Raw genomic sequence first — 25,997 nt, forward strand, 5'->3', positions numbered from 1 at the left:
TTATTGTTGAAATTGGTTGTTCGTAATATTTGAAGAAGAATAATTCAAAGAAGTGTTATCTTGTTGTTGAGAAGAAGTGGGTATGACGATAATTTTAAATCCAGGGATATCAAAACTAAGGATTTGAGATTGAGAAGGGTTAACATTAGTCATGTTAAATGAACCAAATGAAGAAGGAATATTTTCAATAGGCTGCTGCGGCCCAACATATTGCGGAGCATACGAAGAGAAAACTGGAGCTGAGATATTTTCGTTAGAAGTGGGCTGTTGATCAGAGTAATTGATGTTTGTATAAAATGTTGGGAAATTATTATCAGAAGAGTTGACATTGACATTCACATCATTATAGTTAATACTTGAAGAAGAATATCTCGGTTGAATAACAGTAGATTGCGAATTATTGAATTCAGTAAAATTGGGATTATTTTGATTATTTCGTAAAGTATTTTAACTCATAATTGGATTTTTTTGGACGAAATTTAAGGATATATTTATTATAATGGAAATTTATAAAATAATTGAACAGATTTTTTTTTTTTGGTGGAAGAAATTTTGGACCATTTTGTAGTAGAAAGGAAAAATACAGTACTCAACGTGCGCAAATTATACAATTCGACTTTATCTATAACCAATACTTGGTTAGATGTAACAGAGATTCTAAACAAACAAATTCTAACCAAAATAAGTTGTTGACTATATTTCACGTGATAAATATATGTCTCCTTATTCCTTAATTTATCAGGTTTTAGGCAAACAGTAACACAATCAAAATAAGAAAGCGCCAAAATACGTACAAAAAATGAAAATCCCCATCCGGAGATCCGTTTCTTGCAGCATAAAAGCCATAAAAGCTGGTCTTATCGCAGGACTCGGCAAAGCTGGTTTCCAGATATACATACTATTTTTATATTACTATCCCCCAATTTGAACTTTTTTTTGATTTTTGTTATCTGTTATCTTGAAATATTTGATCGCACAATGTATTGAATCATTTTTATATCGGCGGATTTGATTACATGTTAATTTTTTGATATTTTTGTTACACAAAGCATTACATAAGGCGTAATAAAATACATTAAAAAAATTTTTATTTTGGTTTTAATAAATATGATTCTGATAATATTGATAATATCCGTCATGGGATCTCACTTTGCACAATAATTTCTGGAATTTTTTTTGGTAAAATTGAAAGTATATATGTTTTACAATCAGTTTATTTGAGTGTAAAGTTCCTATAATGTGTAACAATAAAATAAATGTGAATTAGTTATATGACTTGAAAAATATAAAAAATTGACAATTTTATAAAAATTATCATAAAAAAAATTTTTTAAACAATATTCATTGAGTTTTAAAATACTTTTAAAATATTCATAGCCTATTGTGACTATATAAATTTTCTATTTTACATTTTGTTTTATTAAAGCATGCTTACTTTCTAATAATACACCCTAAAATTACTATGCAGGTAAGATAAGGAATGGGTTTTACTTTATTTAAGTTTCGATTTTTTACTCATTAGTCAAATGATAGTCTATCGGGTGATTTTGGTATTACAAACACAATTTTGGACAACGGAAATTATGAAAATCTTTCAGATTTAGCATTTAACGAAAAGTAATCAAATCCGCCGATATGCAATCAAATTATAATTGCATTTATTTAATAGCTATTCATTTGTTTAAATTCACAGTATTACTATTGAGAAAATAATAAGCCTAAATATAAATTTAATTTACAAAATTAAAGAGGTTTACTTTTCTTAAAAAAAAAATCATCAGATTTGAAGTAGTTTACTTGCTGAAAAAAGATTTAAAGAGAATTTCCCCTAAAATTGAACTTACCAAAGAAAGCTAGATTTAGGTTTCCTTTAAGCAGAATTAAAAAGAAGGTCTTTCAAAGACTACTAATTCAATAAAACGAAAACAAATATTTGTTTAAAAAAATTAATTAAAAATATTAATTTTCCTCTTTAAAAAGAAACAGTAATTCAATAAGTCATTTCCTATATGTAAGAAAAAAAAAATAATGATTAAATATATTTAAATTAATTAATTTTCATAGAAGTTTAAAATTGCGTTATGGAAATCTTCTGTAGAACGTATCACAGAAGAATCAAACAATTTTCGACAATAATAATTATCCTATATGTGAACCATAAAAAGCATAGATCGTTGAATCTTTCAGTTAGGGTTCCACGTATGATTCCTACACAAGTAGTATCATTCATTCAAGAAATAGGTATTTAGGTTATACTGTATAAAGTAATTGGTGATTTATTAATTAAATTTCAATTTTACTAATTTGCAAAGTTAAAAATAACATTTTCCTTGTTACTGTAATAATAAAAATTAAAAATCAATTCACTAATTTGACATAAAAAATCATAAAAGGCATATCATTTATAAAGCATGTTCCCTTTCTCTTCCTTGATTTTAGCATTTACGCAAGATGATCAATGTTGATAATTAATCGACATGAAAAAAGTAAAAAAACCTCTTATGGCACCATCTCTACAATACCTAATAAATTCACTCACATACCAATCATCATTACTTCTTTTAATACTACCATAATTCAAAGTATTAATCATATTTATATGACATCTAATACCCAAATATAAAGTATGGTGATCATGACTTTCATACAAATGTACCTTCCAAAATTCAGATTTATAACAACATAGACTCTCCCAATTGGTACTGGGTTACTAGTTGTTTTACAAGGCTACCTTATAAAGAGTGAAAGCCATTTGAAATAAGATTACTATTTAAAAGACCATCACTAATGAAAATTCTTGAACATCATTAGAGTGGAAAATACATTGACTATTTTGATCTCTATGTTGGTTGTTAAGATTGAAAGTAACGAAATGACTAATATTATAACCACCAATAATTTCAACAGTATTTGAAATTTGTTTTATATACTGTATGTTTTATTACTAGTGCTAGCCGCATCCAAATTAACGGTTTCTTCAATGGAATATTTAGAAATGATTAAAATTTTATTCAAGTACACAGCAACATAACGTACTTTTGAGCTTGAAATGTCTCGGAAATCAGTTTGTCTGCGTTAATACTACCAAAGGTATTTTTTTTCGCATTCTTTATGATTATTTTGAGATGCCCAATGGCCGCGTATCCACTAATATCAATTGGGAAAGAGAAGAAATCTTTAGCCACATTAAGGAGCTCCTTATCTATTAAGATATATTGTGAATTCATCAATATGGATATAATGAGGAACCTCTAGTTGTGAAATCTTTTTGGCAGTTCCCCTTTCAGTGAGTATTTCATTAAAGTACCTATATGATATTAATTATTGAAAATAGATTTTTACTAAATTTTCTTGCTTTTTAAACATGTTTTATCGAAAAAGAGTTGTTGAAAAGTACTGTTGAAAAGAAAGTTAGTGATACAAATTTATTAATTATTTTATTATTTAAATTTTTTATCAGAATATCATATGTTGTTTAACCTCCTTCCCCTTAAATTCCTATTTGTCTAATAATCAAATTAAAAATTTGAGTATAATATGTATAAAAATAAATAAAATGATAACAATAACTTAAAAATTTTAACTAATGCAAGAAAAAAATTTTAACTGATGCAAAAATACGCCATTGATTACACTATCCAATATTGTAAGTGAATGTACTTTTTAAAAATGATGGTCGATTGGGAGAATAATAATTAACTTTTTTTTGATAATATAGTTATGTCGGTTATGTCATAACAAGGGGAAGAAACAATATAATTTTAGTATAAAAGTAACTTACAAATACTGACTAAATCAGTTCTCTTTTTACAACTTAAAAAAAAAACTAAAAAATAATGAATAAGCGGAATCTAAAACAAATTGTCAACTCTTTTAATTTAAAAGGACAAAAGTAGGGAAACTCGCCATTAGAAGCAATATGTGTAAGTAAACATTAACAAGCTACAACTGATATATTAAAAACGAAAATATAGTAAAAATCAAAGTTCCGACAAAAAAGATCCCTATCCACTGACGCAAGATTATTACAACGGATATCAACAACATGAATTTTATCCTTCAAGTTCACACCGTTCGTGAGAGCAACATCAACAGCAGCAACATCAACGTCATCTCGTTTGTAATTGATTCCATTTTTAGTTCCTACGACTCTTTCGTTCAATGGAATACCAGAGAATTTAATGATACAACAACGCAAAATTGCCGTAATGGTCATAATACTTTATTCTTATTCAGGACTAACAATGCAGTATCAATATGGATTTCCTAAATGGTAAGATAAATTTCGTTAATGTTTTTTTGGGTCTGCTAACCATGTTTTAATTATTTTATTTTCGGCTTTTTTTGTTAAAGGGCTTATCACCAGACAGGAATTCCGGACATTTAGAGTTCGATTTGCCGTATTTAATAACAAGTTATCGGCTAATGGCGCAATCGGCTAATGACGCAACCAACTTTGAGTTTTTTTGAAGCAATAATAATATTATCTTTTAATATAATTTTCAGAAATAAAAAAAAACGATCTGTTAAATTTACTATGTAAAATCATTTAAATTTTTTTTTAAAAAAAATAATACAATTTTTTTTTTCGTTAAAAAAAATTTAAAATTGACAAAATTGCTTGAGAATTATATTAATAAAATTATTAAATATTTATTATTTCAATTTATTATATTATATTTTGCTTTTTTTCTAAAAAAAAGAAAAAAAAAATGATATGAAACAACCATTATACACGCCATACAAACACTCTCGACATATTTTGAAGGGTTACATACCTTTTCTTGATATGGATGTTCATTAGTTCCACATACCGAACAAGGGCCTTTTACGCCACATTTATAACAAAGCTCGCCCTTATAATTGGGTTAATGGCTCGCTACGTACACAAAAAATAATAAAGATGTTAGTTTTAGTTAGTAGTAAATATTCGAGATAACTGAACATACCCATCATGTTCTATCACATATCCATTGCAGTGCTGCGCAACAGAAGTACTTTTGGAGATGCTTTTACAATGGTGGCAAAAATGATGTTTTTTTTTTGAACCAACTTTTGGCTTTTTTTTTTACGTTTATAAATACAATAAAATATGTTAAATTTACTTGTGACCTTACATCATTCTACATCATTATAAATCAATCGGCAATCACTTAAATAAGGAGATGATTTTTTATTATTATTTTACTTACATATATCAATATTAATAAATATTGATTGATTTAAAGACATAAACCCCTATTTTTATTTTAATTTATTTTATTTTTATTAAAACCAATGAACTTACTTCATTTCATATCGCTATTTACAAAGATTGTTTGATTTAAACCATTAAATTTTTGATAAATCGGACGTAAACTCTTCAATTTTTTACTAAACTTTTTAATAATTTTTAACACATTGATACAAAATTAATATATACAAAATAATGGATAGCAAATTAGAAATATTCAGTGAATCTGAAGATTCTGATGAACCTACGTTAGACTTGGATTTCGACATGTTGAAACAGTTAGCTTCTAGTCGTTTAGATAGACATTGTGTTAAAACTTGCAGATTAACAAGAGGGTTTAATAATGAAATTCATTTGTTACAATTTGATAATGGACCAGATTGCATTGCCAGACTTCCGCGTGATTCAACTCATCCTGTAGCAAAATTAGCTTGTGAAGTCGCAACTATGAAGTATATCGCTCAAAATACAAAAATCAAAGTGCCGGAAGTATATGATTGGGATTGTACTACACATAATATTATAAAATCTCCATACATCTTTATGGAACGTTTATCTGGTCAACATTTATATCGAATTTGGGATGATTTGTCGATTGAAAATAAAAAGTGTGTTTTAAACCAAATAATCAATATATTATTTGAGATATGGACCAAATGTCAATTTAATGAAATTGGTTGTCTTTATATAAATAATGATCAATCCGAACCCATACGAGAAAAATCATCATATTTATTAAGGTTTGTTTGATTTTGTATTTAACATCTTTAAAGGTTATTCAATGGTTCTAATAAACTTCTCATTTAGCCGTGTTTTAACTCCATATATGTCTTTCCAAGTTGGGCCCATTGTGAGTCCCTTATGTTATATTGAAGGAAGAGACATTATCCCTAGTTTTACTGGTCCTTTTAAAAGTTCACGAGAATGGTTTGATGCTTTAATTCAAAAGGAAAAGAGTTTCTTTGAAACTCATGGTGTACAAAATCTTAATAATGAAATGAATACAATTTTAGCTGATGCAGAAGAGAGAACAAAAAAACTAGTAAAGCAATTGGCTTTACTTCAATCCAAGTTATCAGAGAATAATCCTTTTGAATCAATAGATTTACTTCCTTTCACTCTCATTCATAATGATTTTGATGCGCAAAATATACTTGTTGAACGTTCTTCTGTTGATAACGATATTAAAATTATAGGTATTATCGATTGGGAATTTTCACATACTGGAACTTTATGGGAATTATGTGATTATCCAATTTGGATTCAAGAAATAGAATATGAACCTTTTGAATTTATTAGTGATAAGGAGTTGCAAAGAAATCAAGAAAATCAAGGTTTGAGAGTTCATTTTCGTAATGAAGTTATAAAAATATTTGGAGAAAAAGGTGGTCAATTATTGGATATGAAAGAAAATGATAGGAGGATTGAAAGATTAGAAACTATGTTTTTAGTTGTTCATAAATTTTCGATGTTAGAAAGTTTTCTAAAATGTTTTATCGATCACTATTAGGTAGATTTGATAAAACGATCATTATTATTTTTTTTTTTACAAATATAAAGGTGATATAATTCTATACATGATTTTTTTTATAAAATTAAATACAGTTCATATATTTAATATTATCCTGATATCAAATATGCAAATAAATTTTGATTAATAAGTAATGAATATTTTATAAATTATACCGGGCAAATAAATTTTAGATTCTCGTAACGTAAAATTTAAAGATTTCACAGAAGAGCAGCTTTTATATTTAAAAAAAAATTTTTTTTTTTTAAAACAAAATCACTATCCCAGAATTAACTCATAAATCGTACCATGTTTAACAGCAATGCGGTGGATTGGAATCCCGATAAGAATTGAAATAAAAAACTTAAAGAAATTGAAAAAAGATTTATGGGTTATTAAATTGTAAAATATATGTAACGCTTTAAATTACGATTCCGTTGTTATTCAGAAGCGCAGTAAAGTGCAACATGGTTTTTTTTTTAAAAAAAAAATTCAATAAAATTAATAGTTAAAATTTAAATTGTGAGAATTTTGTTGAAATCTATTATATTTAACTGGAGAAGGATTAACAGTAATTCAATTTAAGAAAATTTAAACGCTAAACAAAAAATATTTGCTAGAACGAATTAAAGAAATATCAAGAAGCAAATGTTTTTTCAAACGTCTTTACACGAGTAGTACGACTAGAAACATTTAAGATTTATTCATCCTAAATTATATATTTGTACTAGTCGCGATTGTCTGGCTGATACTAATAATATTTTATTAAATATTGTAAAAAAAATTTTTTTTTATAGTGCTATTGAAGTTATTAAAGTTAGTAAAATAATAAATTTTCGATTGGTGCATATTATAAATATTGCAGGGGGCATCGATCAAAGCAGGGGATTAATGAGTGACAATTAGCTCACCTTGTCTATCATGTGATATACACGACTACACGTGATCTCATCAAGATCAGTTAATCACATGACAAATGACAAACCGCAGTAATTCTCAAAATAATAAATTCCAAAATGTGCCATATAAATTTATAAAATAAGAAGAGATATAGCATTAATTTATGCCATATGTGATTAAAATTATTTGGGTCAAGGTTTATTTCGTTTGAAAGGATAAATATAATTTTTATTTAAAATGACATAACAGTTATACAATATAAAGAAATACAATGTAAATAAAAGATACTGATAAAGCTAATAAAAAATAAAAGTAATAAAAGAAATAAAAAGGATTAAGAAATAAAAGTTGGTTATATGCTATGTAATTATAATTCAGAAATTTATCGTTGAAATTGAGTAAATTGCGTATTTGTGATATCTGAAGAAGGATAATTCAAATGAGTATTATTCTGTTGAGAAAAAGTAGGTATGACGATAATTTTGAATCCTGGGATGTCAAAACTAAGGATTTCAGATTGAGTTGGGTTAATACTAGCCATGTTAAATGAATTAAGTGGAGAAGTGTTCACAATAGGTTGCTGCGGACCAACATAGTACTGCGGGACAATCGGAGCGTTATTTTCATTAGAAATGGGTTGTTGACCAGAAAAATTGTTGTTTGTATGAAATGTTGGGAAAATATTATCGGAAGGGTTGACGTTCATATTATTATTATTATTTGAAGAAGAATGTTCCGGTTGAATAACAGTAGATTGCAAATTACTGAATTCAGTAAAAGTGAGATTATTTTGATTATTTTGTAAAGTATTTTGATTCATAGTTAAAATTTGAGAATTAATATTATTATTAATAAGTTTTAGACAAGTTGACCCGATTTTTTTTGGGTGGAAGAAAATTTTGGGCCATTTTTATAAAGAAAAATTTCATGGAATATAATTTTTTGCTTACCACAACGTGGTACAACACATTTGTTTGTTTTAAAGTTAATGTTTATTTACGCCACTTTGTGTACAGTAACTGAAACTAATGATTTGCTAGTTAGCATCTGCTTGTTCATCATTGTTTATAACGTAAGAGGTTATCTTTATGGTGCAAACTATACTCGACAATCACGTGATGATGTTTCAATTTTCTGGCGCAAGTTTTCATATCACGTGATCAGACCTTGTCCAATAAAAAACGAGAATTTTTATATATTACACTGTTTCGTACATAATATTTTATCTATGTCAAAACGAAAAATTTATTCATTGAAACTCTTCATATTTAAATTACATGGTATTGTAATATATAACAACCTTTTTTCCTAGGTATCTTACTAACTTGTTGTTGTCATTTTGTTTTACATGGCATCAGTAAACGTGTGATGATTTTCTCATAAATCAGAAGGTTTTCTCATTGTTAAAGGAATTTTCTCATCAAATGAATGTGATAATTCGGGCCAGCATTGAAATATCATAATTTCGGCCTGAATTATAAAAATTTTTGACCAATAAGATAGGGCATATGTGATTCAATTTGTTTCAAATTTAGGCTGATCATATAAAAATTGGTTAGTTTTAAACGTTTATAACTTTTTATACAGATCTTTTTTCAAATATCTGACCAGTAATTTGATAGTATTTGTCTTGAAGAATATTTTTTAAAATTTTATAAGATTTTTTAGTACTACAATTTTATTGTTGAGTATAGTTTACTTGCACCATATAACAAAAAAGTTGTATGATGTTAGATTAGATATTATTAATTACTGTCTTGGTTTTCAGTCTCTCTTGTGGTAAGTTAGGTTTTTATTATTTTTATTGTTTACTTTTTATCATTTTTAATACTAATCTTACTTTTTTTTTACAAACGTGCTGTACCGTGACATGCCTGCACCCAATATATTCCGTACATTCTGTAAATTTGTCTTATTAATCAAATCATATTTCACTAGCTAAAGTACAACAGGTGGAATTTTTGTTTTCAACCGAAAATAATGGACTGCATATAGTTAAAATTGCCTTGGTTGCATTATTTTGACTGAATATGGCGTCTATATTTTTCTTGCATGTAAATCACTCTATAAAATTTATGCAGGACACTTTATATAACTAATACAGCATAAAGTAATACTTTAATATAAGTATAAAGTATTAATTATAAATCAGGAATTTATTTTAATTCTTATAACTGGGAAATTTATTTTTATTGGACGGAGCGTAGTGAAGGACTATTTATTGTATGTAACTGTAGTACCAGTTTAACCCATGTATTTTTCCTTCCACCTACATCACTATAATTTAGCCCCTGCTTTATGTTTTGTATCACATTTTTTGTAACGCTTTATTTTTAGCAACACATTTTGTTTTGTCAACCATTTATAAATTATTGTTACTATTAAGTGCATTAAGGACTCTCAACGGTTTCCGTTTTCCTAGTTAAGTACCTTTTTTTCGGTTCTCATAATCGGAAATTTATTTATTTATTTTTTGAATTAATTTAAAATTCACCCTAGGTTATTTTTTAATTTTAATCACCTTAGGTGAAATTCACCTCTTGATTTGTGTTACATTTCACAATTATTTATTTATTTATTATCACGTTATGATTATAAAAAAAAAATTCTAAAAAAAATTTTAAAAGCTTTGTTATTAACACATATTAAACACTTTGACTCAGTTTTGTTACTTATATCTTGTGAAGCTACAGGTATTTTATACAATTCATAGTATATTTATTTCTAAGAAAAAATGTATTTGTAACAGCCTGTTACATATCTTATTTGTAACATCCTTTTTTTATTTTTTTTTAATAATAAATTTAATATGTGTTTCACAAATAAAATTTTTATATGCAAAATTTAATTTGGAAAACTTTTACTTAATGTACTTAAGACAGTTTCATAGACAAAATTTTAAGTTATAAGCAGTTTCTTGAAATTTTTTAAAAAATTCTTTTGTCTTAGTTACACATAAGGTTGCTTGCCAAAACCTCTCCAAAATCCTGCGATAAATTTTGGCAAGATTTTACTATATGTTTACTATAGTTTCAGCAGGGTTTCGGCAGTTTTGGCAAAGTTTCGGCAGGATTTTTAATATGATTTAATATAGTTTCGGCATTTTCCGTATAGGTTTCAGCAGTTATTAAGAAGGTTTCGGCAATACACAACTGATCTTTTGTTTTTGTTTACATTACGCCTGATCTTAAATTTTAATTGGATAAAATTGGGGTTGTTACAAATAAGACGCGTAACAGGCTGTTACAATTAGATTTATCCTATTTCTAAATTTCTTTCGTGTTATATTTTCTAACTTCAGAGCATAATTTCGTCACTTTAGTCAAATGAAATCAACTTTCTTTATTAAGTGAAAGTTGTTCAGCTATGTCGAAACTACTTATATCTTGAATATCATAAGCGTAAGTATAATACTTGTGGAAATATTCATGTTTTTTATAATAACAATAATTTTTGAATTTTTCGTTTTCTGTTTGTTAATTTCAGAGCGTAATTTCACTACTTTGCTCAAATGAAATCAACTTCCTTTATTAAGTAAAGTTGTTCACCGATGTCGAAACTACTTATATCTTAAATTTCATGAGCGTAGGTATATACTTGTAGAGATATTTGCGTTTACGTAATGGCAATAATTTTCGAATTTTTCATTTTTTGTTTATTAAATTCAGAGCGTAATTTCACTACTTTACTCAAATGAAATCGACTTTCTTTATTAAGTGGAAATTGTTCAGCAAGGTGGAAAACACTTACATTTTAATTTTCATGAGTGTAGGTATTATGTTTGCAAAGATATCCATATTTTTCATAATGGTACTAATTTTCGAATTTTTCTTGCTAAGAATATAATTTCACCATTTTGGTCAACATTTTAGCTATCAAATTTTATAATGCTTTAATAAAGTAAAGAGGAAAATTTTTAATTTATAATTTATTAAAAAATCAGTTTTACTTTACATGTATAAATTTTAAAAATCATATGACCAGGTGATTTTCAGCGTTAAAATTACCTTATTTTTTTTTTTAAAAAAAAAACCAAAATTTTTTTCTTTTTTCAAACCAAAAAAAAAAATAATTTTAATTGGTTTTAATCAAAAATATTTTTTTTAAAAAATTTTTCCTAAATATTTTATTTTTCAGTTTTATAAGTTGAATTTTTTTTTTACTTATTTATTATTGGTAAATACTTCAAATAACGGGCAGTTTATAGAAATAAAAAAGACTTTTTGCCATTATTTCGTTTTTTATTGTATTTATTTATTTATAATTAAATACTAATAAAAGACAAAAAATTTTGGTTCACACATTAAATAAATAATTATTCTTTTTCATTCTTTTTATATTTAAGCAAATTATTCTTTCTCCCAAAGTCTTTTTACATATAGTTGGTCAATTGACCAAATCTCTTTTTTTTTAAAGAAAAAAAAAAGTGATAAAAAAGTTAAACATGAAGTCTTCTTACAAGTTGCAATAAGATATAACAAAAAAAGAATTAGAGAATTCAATTGTTTCGAAATCATTAAATATTTTAGCTAAATGTAAAAGAACAAATTAAGAAATAAACAAGAAAAAGACAATAATAGTGTATGATATTCAAAATGTTATTGTTAAAGAAAATGGCTCACAAAAATATGGTAGAATATGGGAAATTTCTGGAAAATATGGTATATTTTGGTATATATGTTATTTATTACAACGTGAAAGGGTTTCATGTCGCACAAATATCTTCGTTATAGTTAAAAAAAAATTTGTCTTAAAAAAAATTCAGTATAAGAAGAGTCATCTTATTTGTAGATTTTACTTCGTTAAACGGTATAAGGTACAGTATAACAAGATTTTTTTAAAAAAATTCGTTATATCAGTCAAAAATTCGTTATAAAGTGAGTTGATTGTATGGTAGATCACACGCATTATCCCATCGGTATTATGTATACACCGATGGATTTTTTTGTAAATTATTCCACCGGTATAAAAAAAGTATAAAAAAGTATAAAATCCATCGGTGTATACGCCATACACAATGAGATAAACCTGTTATTCCATGGGTATCTAATAAATACTCCATATACACCGATGCTCCCCTCCCTTCGGGGGGGCCCCCAAGGCATCGGTGAATATTTCAGTTATTCATTGATACCCATGGAATAACAAGTATTTATTTCATGCAGTAAGACTTGAAAATTTAGTCATTTTCGTCAGCGTCAACATATTGGAAATTTCAGAGATTTTGTAATTTCAAAATTTGGAGAAACTAATTTTGGAATTGACCCTTGACGAATCCGAAAAAAAAATTTTTTATATTTAAATTTACAAATCCGGAAATAACTAATCTGATTACAACATAAAACTATGGCAAGCCAGAGCAGACAGATCTGCACCTATTTCAACATAAAAGGCGTTGCTAAATCTTTTTCCGTTAATTGTCAAATGGATGATCACTTTGTGTATATAAAGGTCGCCGATCTTGAAAGTACTAATGATCACCTATATCAGCAAGACCCTGCAGAATGGCTAAATTATAAATATGGTAGACCAGTGGTAGATCACGCATTATTTCATGCAGTAAGACTGGATAGCTCCGTTACTTCAGATATCCAAGCTTTGTTAGCAAGGAATAATGTGGTGATGTCAAGATATTTTATACAACGCTTACTTACTTATTTTGGTAATTACGATCAAAAATTGATCGAGCTTAAAATAGAGCTTAAAGTAGAATGTAGTATGAATCAAGTTAATTTTGATAGAACCCGTGAAAAGAAATTACGTGCGTCTGGGGCGAGTAATTTGTCTTTATCGATTTATACCAAATTGATTAATAAAGCATTTAATATATCAAAAGTTCCAGAACTTGCAATTAAAGCCAACAATACGGAATTAATCCTTTTTTTATCAGCCGGTCCTCTTGTTATTGATTACGTCCCTCAAAGATTATTTCAAAATATTTATTATATCGAGGAATTAATTTTAAACAAAAAATTTATCACCTTTCCTCCTCGTCTAAAACTCACTTATAAAAATACAATGGAAGAATATCCACCGAAAGATGGTTACGAGAACAATAGACAACTTAATGTTATAGCTAGAGCAATAATAATTCATCCTGATTTGATTAATATATGGAAAAATATTGGTTATTATGAAATTTGTAGTGATGTTAATGATCTTGTAATACGAGGAGTTCTTTTAATCCTATTTCCTTCCACTCCACCAAATGATTGGGAATGCCCTGACGTGAACACAGTTGTTACTCGGTTAAAAAAGTTTACTGATCTTGGATTTAAATTAACAAATAACGTTATAAACGATATACTTCGTTTATTTGAACATAGATTAAATGAAATTGGCGATCTTTTGATGAATTCATTCCAGCAGATTCGTAATGAACCAAAAACAGTTATTGTTAGTTCTTGTATTAATAATCTCAATAATCTTGAAAGAAATCGTAATATATTAAAATTTTTAAATGGTGAAAATTGATGTTTTGATTTAATTAGTTAGAACTAGATTTGGTTGTTGTGCGGCGACTTGTCGCCGCCAGACCACCACCTCATTAAATTTTCTAAGTTATAGATTTAGGAGGCTGAAGTATTTATAAAAAAAATAAGATTTTCCAATATAGATAATCACTAAATCTAAATGAAAAACAAACAAAAGAGAAACCGAATTTTTTTAAAAAAAAGTTATAGAAAAAAAGTAATGCATATTATTAAACCAAATAATGGTTCTTTAAATGATAATTGTGCATAAAAAAATCTTTAATAAATAATATTGTGTAGTTTACTAAAATAATAATAAATTTTTTTTAATTAGTTTGATGGTTTAATATATTAGATTAAAGGTATTACATTTTATTAGCAGTATTATAAATTAAATTAAGCATAATAAATTTTGATATAATGTTTTAAATTTTTTTTTTGGCTAATTGAGCAGATCCATATTTTTTTCACGGCTGTTATTCGGGTTTTAAATATTGACTTTCGATCACACAAGACACTGATAAAAATTAAATTTTTACGCATGAAAATCAATGGTCCTCATAAAAAATTGGTCGAATTTTTTATGATCACCATTCATTCAAAAAAATGACGGAAAAGAAAGAAAAGAAAATTACATTTTGAAACTCTTTAACTGCATGCAGCCCACATATCATTATAAACATTCTTGATTTTGATTTTTGATTTTTTTTTAAAAAAAAATCAGTCAAAAATAATTAATAAATTTTTTTTTTTTAAATAAAAGGAGTGATAATAAATCCAACATCATGTAAATAAATTCCAGATAAAAAGATTCGTTATTTTACTTTTTTTCTTATTGACCCTTCTTTTATTTATATATAAAAAAAAAAAAATATTTGTTAGCTGTATTTGAACAGAGAATGGCTACGCTTGAAGTTGGAACTAACACCATTTTCACGTCATCTGGAAATTCATTACCATATCGACGATTGATAATATTATTTCACCAGTTTATTTAATATTTATATGATGGAACTTTATTCAATTTAAGTTATCATTTTTTTTGTTGTAACTAAAAGCCTATTAAGGTGAACATCATGTGTGAATTTTTTTAAAACGAATAAGTTACTTCAAATTCGCTGATGATCTGAAATTCAATATTAGATTTTGAAAGGTTACACATTACCAATTATTGTTGATAATATCTTTGGTGCCGGTAATAAAGATTAGAATTGTTCTTAATTCATATACTGTGTATTATTGGTCTCCAATTAATTGATTTATATTGTATAGATGGATATCTTATGAACACGATGTGGATATTATGTTTACAGAAGAATTTATGACCAAATAATTTAATGTCATCCAAATCATATAATCTTTACGTTATTCATTAAAGCGACAAAATGGATTGGAAGTCATGAAATAATGCCAATTTTTACTGATTATCAACCACGAGTTAATTTATCGGGATAAATTTGGACATAATGCCTTTATTATGAAGCTCGTTCAGAAATTAAGCGTAATATAGGACCATGTCAAAATCCTTTGAATCATTTTTATTAATACAAAGTCTTGAAACCTTTTCATTAAGGGTTCATAAATAAGCTGAAAATGCTTGAGTTTTGTACTCAGGAATTTAATCACATCCTTAATCATGAAAATACTAAAATATATATGCATTATAGGTGACGTAAATGTTAGAGTCACTTTATAACGTGCAAGGTAAGTTTAAATCAATTTAATTGAATTTTTTTTTATTACATGAATAAATTACTTATCATTATTATTTTCTTTAGACTAAAGCATCTTTGAAAAATTCGATTCTCGATGGTAATTTGCCACCTCGGAAAATCTTTTCTAGAGTAAAAAGCAATCCCTAGCGGAAGTTATGCCACTATAAAGATGATCGAAATCATCATCATCATCGCTTCTCTTGTTCGTTTCGAGTTGCCTAATATTTTGAGCGAAGCCTTTGAGCATACTACTATGTTAATCTTGTCCTCCGTGACGCAAATAAGTCAGTGTTAGTTCATAATAAGAGTGAAGTAAAAAATTCTTGTACCTTGATTGCATAATCAACCCACCCAGAACTTTCATCGCCAATGATTTCATATTAAAATTCTTTTCAGTAAGATTTTTAGTAACAATGTGGAGTATCATCGTTGAAAACGTACTCGTTGCGAATTGATTCCAAGCTATCTAAAACTAAAGTTCATAATTTTGATTCTGAATAAAGAAATCGTAAAGTTATCATCATCCTAATTTCGTAAGCTGGTAGGATAAAATAACGGGATGGTGACCGTATCTTCACTTTTGAGATCATATCTTGATAATACTTCCTTTAACTACAAAGAAAAAAGTATTATTTCTTAATTTCCTTAACAAAGTTCGTAGGTCTTGAGTAGGGTCCACCTTCATATTATAATTTCTGAGTTATGGTCAATTTTTGTTTGAAGGAATGTTAACAAGTTCTCTCACCGTTTGTGTCAGGAAAATGTCCAGCGTTTTGGTGTAACCCCTTATTACTGATACTCTAAAAAATTATTTATTTTGAAAATGGGTTCTGCAATTGAATAATCTATAATATAAATCACATAACAAATTTTCATTATTTAAGAATTAAATAATTTGATGTTAGTCAATTTCGTCAACATCAGAAATTTCGGAGATTTGTACGGTGAAACTAATTTCATGGGTTTTCGCAAGGAAAAGCATGTTAATATATGTTTTTATGTCACACAGACCTGTTGGGTGATTTCCACATTGAATCATTGCACATGTATCACATGTAATCATACTAATGATATCAAGAAAAGTTTGAATATTTAACTGAAAGAAATACCGAAAAGCGAAATGATTTTTCAAGCGTTCTTCTTACATCAATATTGCGACCAGAAAAATTTTGAACTCATACCATCCTCAATTTTTGGATATGATTTTCACAATCAAATATTGAAGATAAATTCTGTTATTCATATGATTACGTGAAAAAGAAATTCATTAATTTGTAATTAGATTATATATTAGAAATAAGTTCCTCTTATATCATAGTTATCGTCCTAAAATCGAGAATTATTTCGTTCGTAAATGAGGTCGAAGTTATTATTCACATAAATTTACCAAAAAGGTAGACTTACTTCATTTGGAACGATAAATAATAAATTTTTATTTAAAATGACATAATAGTTATACAATATAAAATGTAAAAAAATACAAATAAAAATAATAAATATAAAAAAATAAAAGAAAATAAAAAGGATTTAAAAAACAAAAATTACGCGTAGCTGAAGTTATATGAAAATTTATCGTTAAAATTGAGTAAATTGTGTATTCGTGATATCTGAAGAAGAATAATTCAAATGAGTATTATCTTGCTGAGAAAAAGTAGGTATGACGATAATTTTGAACCCTGGAATATCAAAACTTAAGATTTCAGATTGAGAAGGGTGGATAGTAGTCATGTTAGATGAACCATGTGGAAAAGGAATATTTTCAATAGGTTGCTGCGGCCCAACATTTTGCGGAGCATACGAGGAGACAATTGGAGTTGAGATGTTTTCGTTAGAAGGGGGGTGCTGATCTGAGTAATTGGTGTTTGTATAAAATGTTGTGAGATTATTATCAGAAGAGTTGACGTTCACATCATTATAATTAATATTTGAAGAATATCCCGGTTGAATAACAGTAGGTTGTGAATTATTGAATTCAGTAAAAGTGGGATCATTTTGGTTATTTTGTAAAGTATTTTGATTCATAGTTGAATATTTTCAAATGTTTATTGGTTATTTTGTTAATGATAAACATGGATTTCTCAGAACAATTAAGGGGTTGTGTTATACAAGTGTTATACAATATATTTTATATTTCCCTGATTATACAATATTAGTATTATTACAGGGGAATATAATAATATTTAAGGTTTTAAAAGTTGAAAATTCCCCGGATTTACAGTAGGTTTACAATTTGATTTGCACGTGCCTAATACAATCGGAGAATTTCTCATGTAATAAGTACAGTAAAATTAATTGTTGGACATATTGTTACACTATTAAATTTTTTTTTAATACATAACAGATAATATTTTAAATACATACCATTGTTATTTACATATCTGAGATTATTATATCACCTGTTTGCATTGAACAAAAAAAAAATTTGTTTTTATTTTCTTCACCTTTTTTTTCACAGTTCCATATAACTTGTAAACAGTATATACATTACCATACCGGTGCTCGGTTGAAAATCTTCTAAAAAGGAAGGAAATTATTCATAGATTCTTTTTTTTGTTGTTATTACATCAATAATCAAAAAAATTTTACGGTATAATTACGTGATAGCTATTTAAATATTTAATTCGTGATCCGCCAGTGAACCATAAAATTTGACTATTAAAAGGCGGTGATAAGTTCATATATATTTTTATCAATAATTTAGAATCTGCGATTCTGGAGAAAAAATATGGGATAACTCGCCTTCTATTGGTCATAAAGACATAAAATCATTACCATTAGATGCGTCTCAATGAGACGAATCCGATAAACCAAATTTTATTTTCATACGACCACTAGATGATGAGTTATCTTTAAAATTTTAAAATACTAAATTTTTCTTTTTTTTCAAATTCAAATTTTCAGCTCTTATGAAAGTGTCTTTTGGTGCTTAAAATTTTTACCGGTCTTTTATTATTAAGATAGCCAAATGGCATATTTTTATGCCTATAATATTAGTTTTCATATAATATTTTAGTAATTTGTACCTTGCATTGGCGGAACTGTAGATTCCGTGCTATTAGTAAATATATATATAACTTTCACCGGAATTTAATAGCCAAGTTTTATGGTTCACTGGCGGATCACGAATTAATTAAAAATAAATTAATTTATTCCTTTCTTTTTAAGCTCCACATACATTAAAAATAAAATTATCGACGTAAATTTAAAAGGTGTACTTAACGGAATTTCTACGCACTATGAAAGATTTTCAAAATTTAATTTTATCTTAGATTCACATGGAGCTTCATAAATTTAATGTCATTAATTATAGGTTTTACGAAATTTAATAAATTTAGAGCTAGCGAAAATATTAGAAAAAAGGAATTAAAATTTAAATATTATATTTATTTAATTTTTTTTTTTTCAATAATCAAAACATGCAAAATTAAAAATTTATATTTTAATAATCAAAAATAAGTAAAATATTTTAAACGACAAATAATCATCTAATAAATAAATAAATTTAATAATCATATGTGGTTTCTGGGGTTTCTTTAGAATTTCGTGATTTATTCCCGCCAAAAATTTTAGTGGTCACTCTGCGAATAAGGGATACCTCATTTTTACAATCTACGTTTTTATCTATTTTATAATCTACATCTTCATCTATTTCGTCTTTATCTATTTTATTATCTTTGGTTTTTAACGTATTAGTAATAACTACTTTTTCAACGCGGAATATTTCAAATGATCCTTTCCCATGACGTAAAAAGTTAAAATTAAAACTGATATTTTCAGTTACAATATTCTCCCAATCAGTTATACAATAAAAATAACCTCCTCTACAATATTTACTATTATAAATATAACCTCCTACTGTATAATATCCACTATCGTAGTACCAATTACTATTACGAAAACAAAATACTATTACGAAAGAACTATTTTTATTAAATCTAAATTTATAATTCAAAAATAATATACAAGTACTTAAATGGCATTTTATTAATTGATGATCCAGTTTAAAATTATATGGAATGTTGTTAATATATGCTGATTCATCATCCTTGTCATCCATCAAATTTGCAAGATTAATAAATTGTTTTCTATTAAGTATTATAGGATCAAAGTTCATATTCTTTGGAACCCTTGGCGATGATTTGAGCATAGATGTATATTCTGGCACCATGTGAAACTGAAGAATATCTTGCTTCAGTTCTTTAGGTAAAATTTCTTCATAAGGTCCTATTTTTTTGAAATGATCTTTAGAAGAAATCTCGTAAAATCTGATTAAAGGAATAAGATTATGAATATTTCTTTCTAATTCAGTAAAATCTACTTTAGTCCATTCGTTAGGATTATCACTTAATTGTCTTGAAACTTGTGCGACACCCCATTTAATCAAACTTTCCCAAATTTCAATTTCAACTAAGTTAAGATCATCTCGTTTGAGAATAATTTCCAATAAAGGAGCGGGAAGTCTTGCGAAATTATTAGCGTGAAATAAAAGTTTAGGTTCATAACAAATTGTATCTAAACATAATTCCTGCAATTCATCAAAAGTATAATTCGTATTTAAAATACTTTGAAGAATTTCTACGGGATATTTTCTTAAATATTTTGAATGATTTTCAATAAAATAATTTTCGATAAATTTAGTAAGTGTATCCAAAGAAAACTCATAAGAAGCATACAAAATATGAAATATTTCGTCTCCTTGTTTATAGGTCAAATCGACACTTCCAGTATAAATGTAACTATAAATAAAAATTTGAAAAAAAAAGATTATAATTAAGACTTGAACTTCATTATTTTTTTTTTAAAAAAAAATTAATTTTACGACGCTACAACTTACGTAAGAATCGTTTGGAAAACGGTTTGATTAATGTTTGGAAATTTGAAAGTAGATATGTTATTTTCGTCTTTAATTTCATTAGAAGAAAATAATTTTTGAAAATACGGAGAGCGACTACGAAGGATAATGGAATGAGCACGGAATTCTTTATAATCAGTATCTTCTCCCACTTGAATAACAACATTATATTCAATCTCATTATTAAGAAGTAGATTGATAGTCCGGGAGATTTTTTCTTAGTAATTTTTAAATTTTTTAGTAAGCATTTTTTCAAATTTTTTTTTTATTCCCGATAGCAATAGGTCGGGGGACTTTTTTTTTTATAGCTTTGGTAAATTTTTTTTTTGATGATAATTTTTTTTTCGATCATATTGTATCTCCCCGATTTTTTTTTTAGTTTCAGTAATTTTTTTTTGATATATTTTTTCTGTTTTTATGACAATAGATCTCTATAATAGATTTTATGGGTATTTTTCTTTTTAAACAATAGACCACTTTAATAAATTCTCCAAATTTATTAGAAAAAATAAAATCTGTGTAATTTATTGTTTTATATTATTTTACAGATATAAATATAAAGCATAAACCCGATATATTTCAACACCTTTGTTGTGTGATAATATTTTATATTGATTTCTCACCAACATAACACAATAATTATTGATATTAAAAAATCCAAATGGCTTCTCTTCATGAAATAATTGAAGATAAAACATCTGAACAACGTAAAATAAAGGAAGTCAAGCTCACTACAGGAAATAATACATTCGTAAGTATTCTTTGGTTTTTTTGTAACAAATTAATTATTCAGAATTGATTTTGTGATGAGTCTCCCTATAAAAACGAAATGAGGTAAATTTGTTTAATATTTGTGCTCATGTGTAATAAATGTCTAAAAAAGCACCATTTTGTTTAATTTTTGTTTTTTTGTAATAAGACATAAATCGGACAAAATGGTGCTTTTTTGGACGTTTTTTACACATGAACACAAATTTAACACATTTCGTTTTTATAGGGTCTGTAAACGTATAAACCATAAATTCTATAATACTGAAACATTTGTTTGTTTAATATTATAATATTTGTATCAAGTTATTGTAATACTAAATCATTCTAATTTAATCATATTGTAAATACACTTCACATTATTGTATTGTAAATATTGTAAATATAATTTATATCATTCCCCTATAAAAACGAAATGTGTTAAATTTGTGTTCATGTGTAAAAAACGTCCAAAAAAGCACCATTTTGTCCGATTTATGTCTTATTACAAAAAAACAAAAATTAAACAAAATGGTGCTTTTTTAGACATTTATTACACATGAGCACAAATATTAAACAAATTTACCTCATTTCGTTTTTATAGGGTTCAAATATAGATTGTTGTATTATACTAATAAATAAATATATAATGTATTATTCATTTATTCTAAATTATTGTATGTTCAGTATTATACAATGTCTTCTTAAAATTAAATTCTTAGTCTAATTGAATTAAAATATTTCTATAATAGTTTCTTGGTTTTCTATAGAACTTTTTGTCATTTCTATAAAAGTTTATTGAAAAGATTGATTTTTTCTTTTTAAGGTACAAATAATCAACTACACAAATAATGAAATCTGTGACAAATTACGCCTAGGAAAATTTGCAGAGCGCAGACTTTGTACATTAATTAATTAGGCAATTAAATAAAGTTAAAAAAACGAATGCTGAATCACTAAAAAAAAAAGGATATTAACTTTGTTCTTTATTTAATAATAATATTTATTTATTTATTTAATAAAATTTTCAGATTTGAAAATAATTGCGGCATTTGCGCAAATTAGCCGCAAATTGCACGTGATTTTTATTTGCGCATTGCACCCAGCGTAACCTGAAAAAATGTGTTTAATTAGAATTTGAATGAATAATTTGACATTACTAATGAATGAATGTTTTTTTTAACAAAACTTTTACAGTAAATAGCTGCAGTATGATTATCGTTAGCACAATATGCAAAACTTTATTATTTACCTTTATTTGGGATTCCGAATAATTTTTTTTTTCTGATATATATATACTGGTAAAATGATAGGCAAAATACACTATACTATATTAATATAGTATATTTAATGAATGAAAATGTTACGACATAAGTATTACTAATTAACATTTACTAAAAATCGGATAAATGATCGGCCGACAGGACATCCCCTGCCAATTTAAAAAATGATTAAATTTTAAAAAGCTTCGGAACTAGTACTATTAATATTGAGATTACGAATAAATAAAAAGAAAGTTTTTCTCATTTGGAAAATGCAAATCTTTTTGAATTACTCACATTTTCAAATGTTATCCGTTAGGTATAGTAACTACAATTGCATAATCGTGAAAATGATGCCGATCAGGGGATAATTTCTTACACCACCTATGTAAATAAGTTACACTAAGCTTTTCATTATTATTTCACCTTATTTAGTCTTCTTTGTATCATTGATTTTAATTATATAAAAGATCAAATTTTTATACGCGTTAATTTATTGTCCCGAAATACGAAAATTTATCTTTACCGCACAACCATGGCTTATAAATCTGGGTTAAATACGAAGATAATTGTCCAATCAAAATTGTCATTGACAAAGGGGACGTGGATGATTTGAAAAAGGCAATCAAGAAAGAATTACCAAGTCTTAATGTTAGCCGGATAAGCCTTCGCAAGCACGGTGAAGGGGTTGACTTAGATCCCGAACTTGAAATAAATGAGAACCTTGTGAACAACTTGAAAACACCAATTCAAATATTAAGTATGTATCAGGTTTTATTAATTAGTCGGTACTCGGTATATGTCGTTTATATATATTTTTATTAGCTAATTGTTAACGCTTCCCCTAATTTTTTTTTTTGTTATACTTTCATTCACTTATCACTTCTTCATGACCACGATATTAGATTACAATGATGTCCGAAAGGAAGACTGGCAGTGGCCTTGTATTAATATAATAAGAGACCATTGGGGACGCGAAAATATCATCCCATTTAAAAAAACTCAAAAACAAAGCAGTACCATTTTTACAATAATTTACTATAACTACACAATTTTTGTTGAGTTATACTCTCGGCCATTGATCCAAATCCTTCAAGAAATCCTCATTGATAACAATGATATGCCCAAGATCAAAGCTCAGGATTTGTATCACGTTATGGAAGATTTAGAGATCTTATATAATGGATTGGAGACTGCATCTAAATTTACATTTGAACCTTCGGTGGAAACCGGTAATTACTAATTTCATACAATAGATTTCGTTTAGCTATAATTATTAGCTGACTTTAAATTTAATCCTTAGAAAAAAAGAGCCACTTGAATCACTTGATCCGATTCCTTAAACAGGAATATAATGAGACGATCGAAAAACAAAATAAAACGATAGAAAAAAAGACAGTTTCATTTGACATGTTGTGGGTATTCTACACCAAGGGCTTGGAAGTATGGTAGTAAGTACTTTCAAATTTCAAAAATTGTTTTTTTAATATAATTCATATGATTTTTCTACCTTGCTTTTATTTATTTTTTTGCATTTTTTTGCAAACCATTATTTAAACTGCTTATAAATTTATTTTCTTTTATTGGGAAAATTGGTTTCTAGCAAATGTGATATTTCCAGTCAGCAAATCGGTGGTACCATTCTTTCAACAGAAAAAGTAGTTAAAACGACAAATTTTGAAAAGGTGTCATTTTTTGTTATATTTATTAAGGTTGTTGATTATGATGGCCATGGATTTAAGCATTGTTATGTAAAACGCCAAATCGAAGAATTTAATGGAGAGAAAAGTTTCTCTGATTTATCAGTTGTTCCATTCAGATTTTCTGAATCTCGCGACTTCCTCAAGGAAACCATTTATTGTATTGGGAAAAAATTTTTTGAACTTGCAGCAAACAGACATTTTATGGAGTATACGGGCTCATTGTTTCGTTGGACAAAAGTAAATGGTTGCTATGAGATAGAAGCGATAAGGGCTGATGGACGTGTTATGATTGATCTCAAAAGTTTTGCAACCATGAATCCTGGCTATCTAATGAGAAATGCAAAACCACCAAATCCATGTGATGTTAATTTGCTCGGTAAAAAGGGTTACCTCGAAGACTATGACTATGAGAAATCTTATTGTTTCGCACCTGCGTTAGTGTATGGATTCAGTTTCGCATTGAAGGAATGGGGCCAATTCTTGGTCATGGATTTCAATAAAATTAATTTTAATGAAAATGCTTTCGAGCATTTGGTAATGCCTCAAGATAAAAAAGAAGTACTTTTGGAATTAGTGAAACAGTACAGCAACCAAACAACCAATGGTAAAAAACTTGAAGATGGTAATCCTTCTGACTCTCTATTAGTAAAACAACTTGATCCCATTGCCAATAAAGGTAAGGGATGCATCTTTCTTTGTTATGGCCCACCTGGCACCGGGAAAACATTAACAGCTGAAAGTGTAGCTGAACTTCTTAAACGGCCATTATGGACGATTGGCGTGCATGAACTTGGAACGGATCTTGCAAAGTATTTAATATTTTGAACGTATTTTGTTAATATTTTTCTATACTTGTGAGATTTACTATTTGATTGCCTTTGCTTCTTTATTGTATAAAAGGATGGAACAACAATTAGTTAAGATTCTAAATATTGCTTTTACATGGAAGGCTGTCCTCCTACTTGATGAAGCTGATATCTATTTTGAAAAACGTACCTCGGGTAATGCAAAGCGTAATGCGATGACTGGTATATTTTTACGTCATCTAGAATATTATCAAGGTAAGAAAGATTGCTATCCTTGTTTTCATATTTACAGAAGAGAATTTTTTATCAATTTATCTTCACTTTTCCTTTTATCCTCCTTTTTCCTCTTCAGGTATCCTTTTCTTAACAACAAATCGTGTTATGAGTTTTGATGATGCTTTCCGTTCAAGAATTACTATGTGTTTCCATTATCCAAAACTCGTTCCAGAGAAAAGGAAAGAAATTTGGAAAAATTTCATCGATGGTGCCGGCTTGGATCTCAATGCAGATGATTTTTCTAAATATGAATTGAATGGACGCGAAATTCGTAATGTTCTTCATATAGCACAAACGTTGGCCGAAGGTAATAATGAAGGAATTACTAAAGATCATGTGATCAAAGTTATTAGGATAGCTCAGGAATTTCAGGAAGATATGGAAAAAATGAAATCAAAATTATTTTTAGAATAATGTAGCTATTTATATTAATGATTTGATGTTTGAGTGTAGAGTGAAATTCAGATTAATTAGGAATTGTGAAAAAATAATTATCAATAAAAGTTGATTAATTTTTTAG

At 27.1% G+C, this 25,997-nt stretch overlaps 8 protein-coding genes across 8 annotated transcripts; 3 read left to right on the top strand and 5 right to left on the bottom strand.

Annotated features, from left to right (window-relative positions):
- OCT59_013264 (uncharacterized protein) lies at positions 1-897 on the bottom strand (the record flags this gene model as incomplete). The annotated part of the gene is made up of 3 exons (XM_066140694.1): positions 1-355; positions 636-693; positions 795-897. 3 exons carry the CDS (start codon positions 895-897, stop codon positions 1-3), a joined length of 516 nt encoding a protein of 171 aa, XP_066001552.1.
- Positions 898-3,934: 3,037 nt separating this feature from the next.
- Positions 3,935-4,216, bottom strand: OCT59_013265 (uncharacterized protein; the record flags this gene model as incomplete). The annotated part of the gene is made up of 1 exon (XM_066140695.1): positions 3,935-4,216. One exon carries the CDS (start codon positions 4,214-4,216, stop codon positions 3,935-3,937), a length of 282 nt encoding a protein of 93 aa, XP_066001553.1.
- A 1,212-nt stretch (positions 4,217-5,428) lies between these two features.
- On the top strand, positions 5,429-6,743 carry OCT59_013266 (uncharacterized protein; the record flags this gene model as incomplete). Its single annotated transcript, XM_025308590.2, has 2 exons — positions 5,429-5,973; positions 6,041-6,743. The coding sequence occupies 2 exons, from the start codon at positions 5,429-5,431 to the stop codon at positions 6,741-6,743; spliced, it is 1,248 nt and encodes a 415-aa protein (XP_025166966.2).
- Positions 6,744-8,025: 1,282 nt separating this feature from the next.
- On the bottom strand, positions 8,026-8,463 carry OCT59_013267 (uncharacterized protein; the record flags this gene model as incomplete). Its single annotated transcript, XM_025328360.1, has 1 exon — positions 8,026-8,463. One exon carries the CDS (start codon positions 8,461-8,463, stop codon positions 8,026-8,028), a length of 438 nt encoding a protein of 145 aa, XP_025166967.1.
- A 4,604-nt stretch (positions 8,464-13,067) lies between these two features.
- On the top strand, positions 13,068-14,117 carry OCT59_013268 (uncharacterized protein; the record flags this gene model as incomplete). The annotated part of the gene is made up of 1 exon (XM_025311930.1): positions 13,068-14,117. One exon carries the CDS (start codon positions 13,068-13,070, stop codon positions 14,115-14,117), a length of 1,050 nt encoding a protein of 349 aa, XP_025166968.1.
- Positions 14,118-17,406: 3,289 nt separating this feature from the next.
- Positions 17,407-17,853, bottom strand: OCT59_013269 (uncharacterized protein; the record flags this gene model as incomplete). Its single annotated transcript, XM_025311931.1, has 1 exon — positions 17,407-17,853. The coding sequence occupies one exon, from the start codon at positions 17,851-17,853 to the stop codon at positions 17,407-17,409; it is 447 nt and encodes a 148-aa protein (XP_025166969.1).
- A 1,480-nt stretch (positions 17,854-19,333) lies between these two features.
- OCT59_013270 (uncharacterized protein) lies at positions 19,334-19,888 on the bottom strand (the record flags this gene model as incomplete). The annotated part of the gene is made up of 1 exon (XM_025329564.2): positions 19,334-19,888. The coding sequence occupies one exon, from the start codon at positions 19,886-19,888 to the stop codon at positions 19,334-19,336; it is 555 nt and encodes a 184-aa protein (XP_025166970.2).
- A 3,693-nt stretch (positions 19,889-23,581) lies between these two features.
- OCT59_013271 (uncharacterized protein) lies at positions 23,582-25,891 on the top strand (the record flags this gene model as incomplete). The annotated part of the gene is made up of 5 exons (XM_066140697.1): positions 23,582-23,924; positions 23,996-24,143; positions 24,296-25,204; positions 25,296-25,456; positions 25,554-25,891. 5 exons carry the CDS (start codon positions 23,582-23,584, stop codon positions 25,889-25,891), a joined length of 1,899 nt encoding a protein of 632 aa, XP_066001554.1.
- Between the last annotated feature and the right edge of the window lie 106 nt (positions 25,892-25,997).

The sequence above is a fragment of the Rhizophagus irregularis genome, chromosome 20, assembly GCF_026210795.1.
Source record: "Rhizophagus irregularis chromosome 20, complete sequence".
NCBI lineage: Eukaryota > Fungi > Glomeromycota > Glomeromycetes > Glomerales > Glomeraceae > Rhizophagus > Rhizophagus irregularis.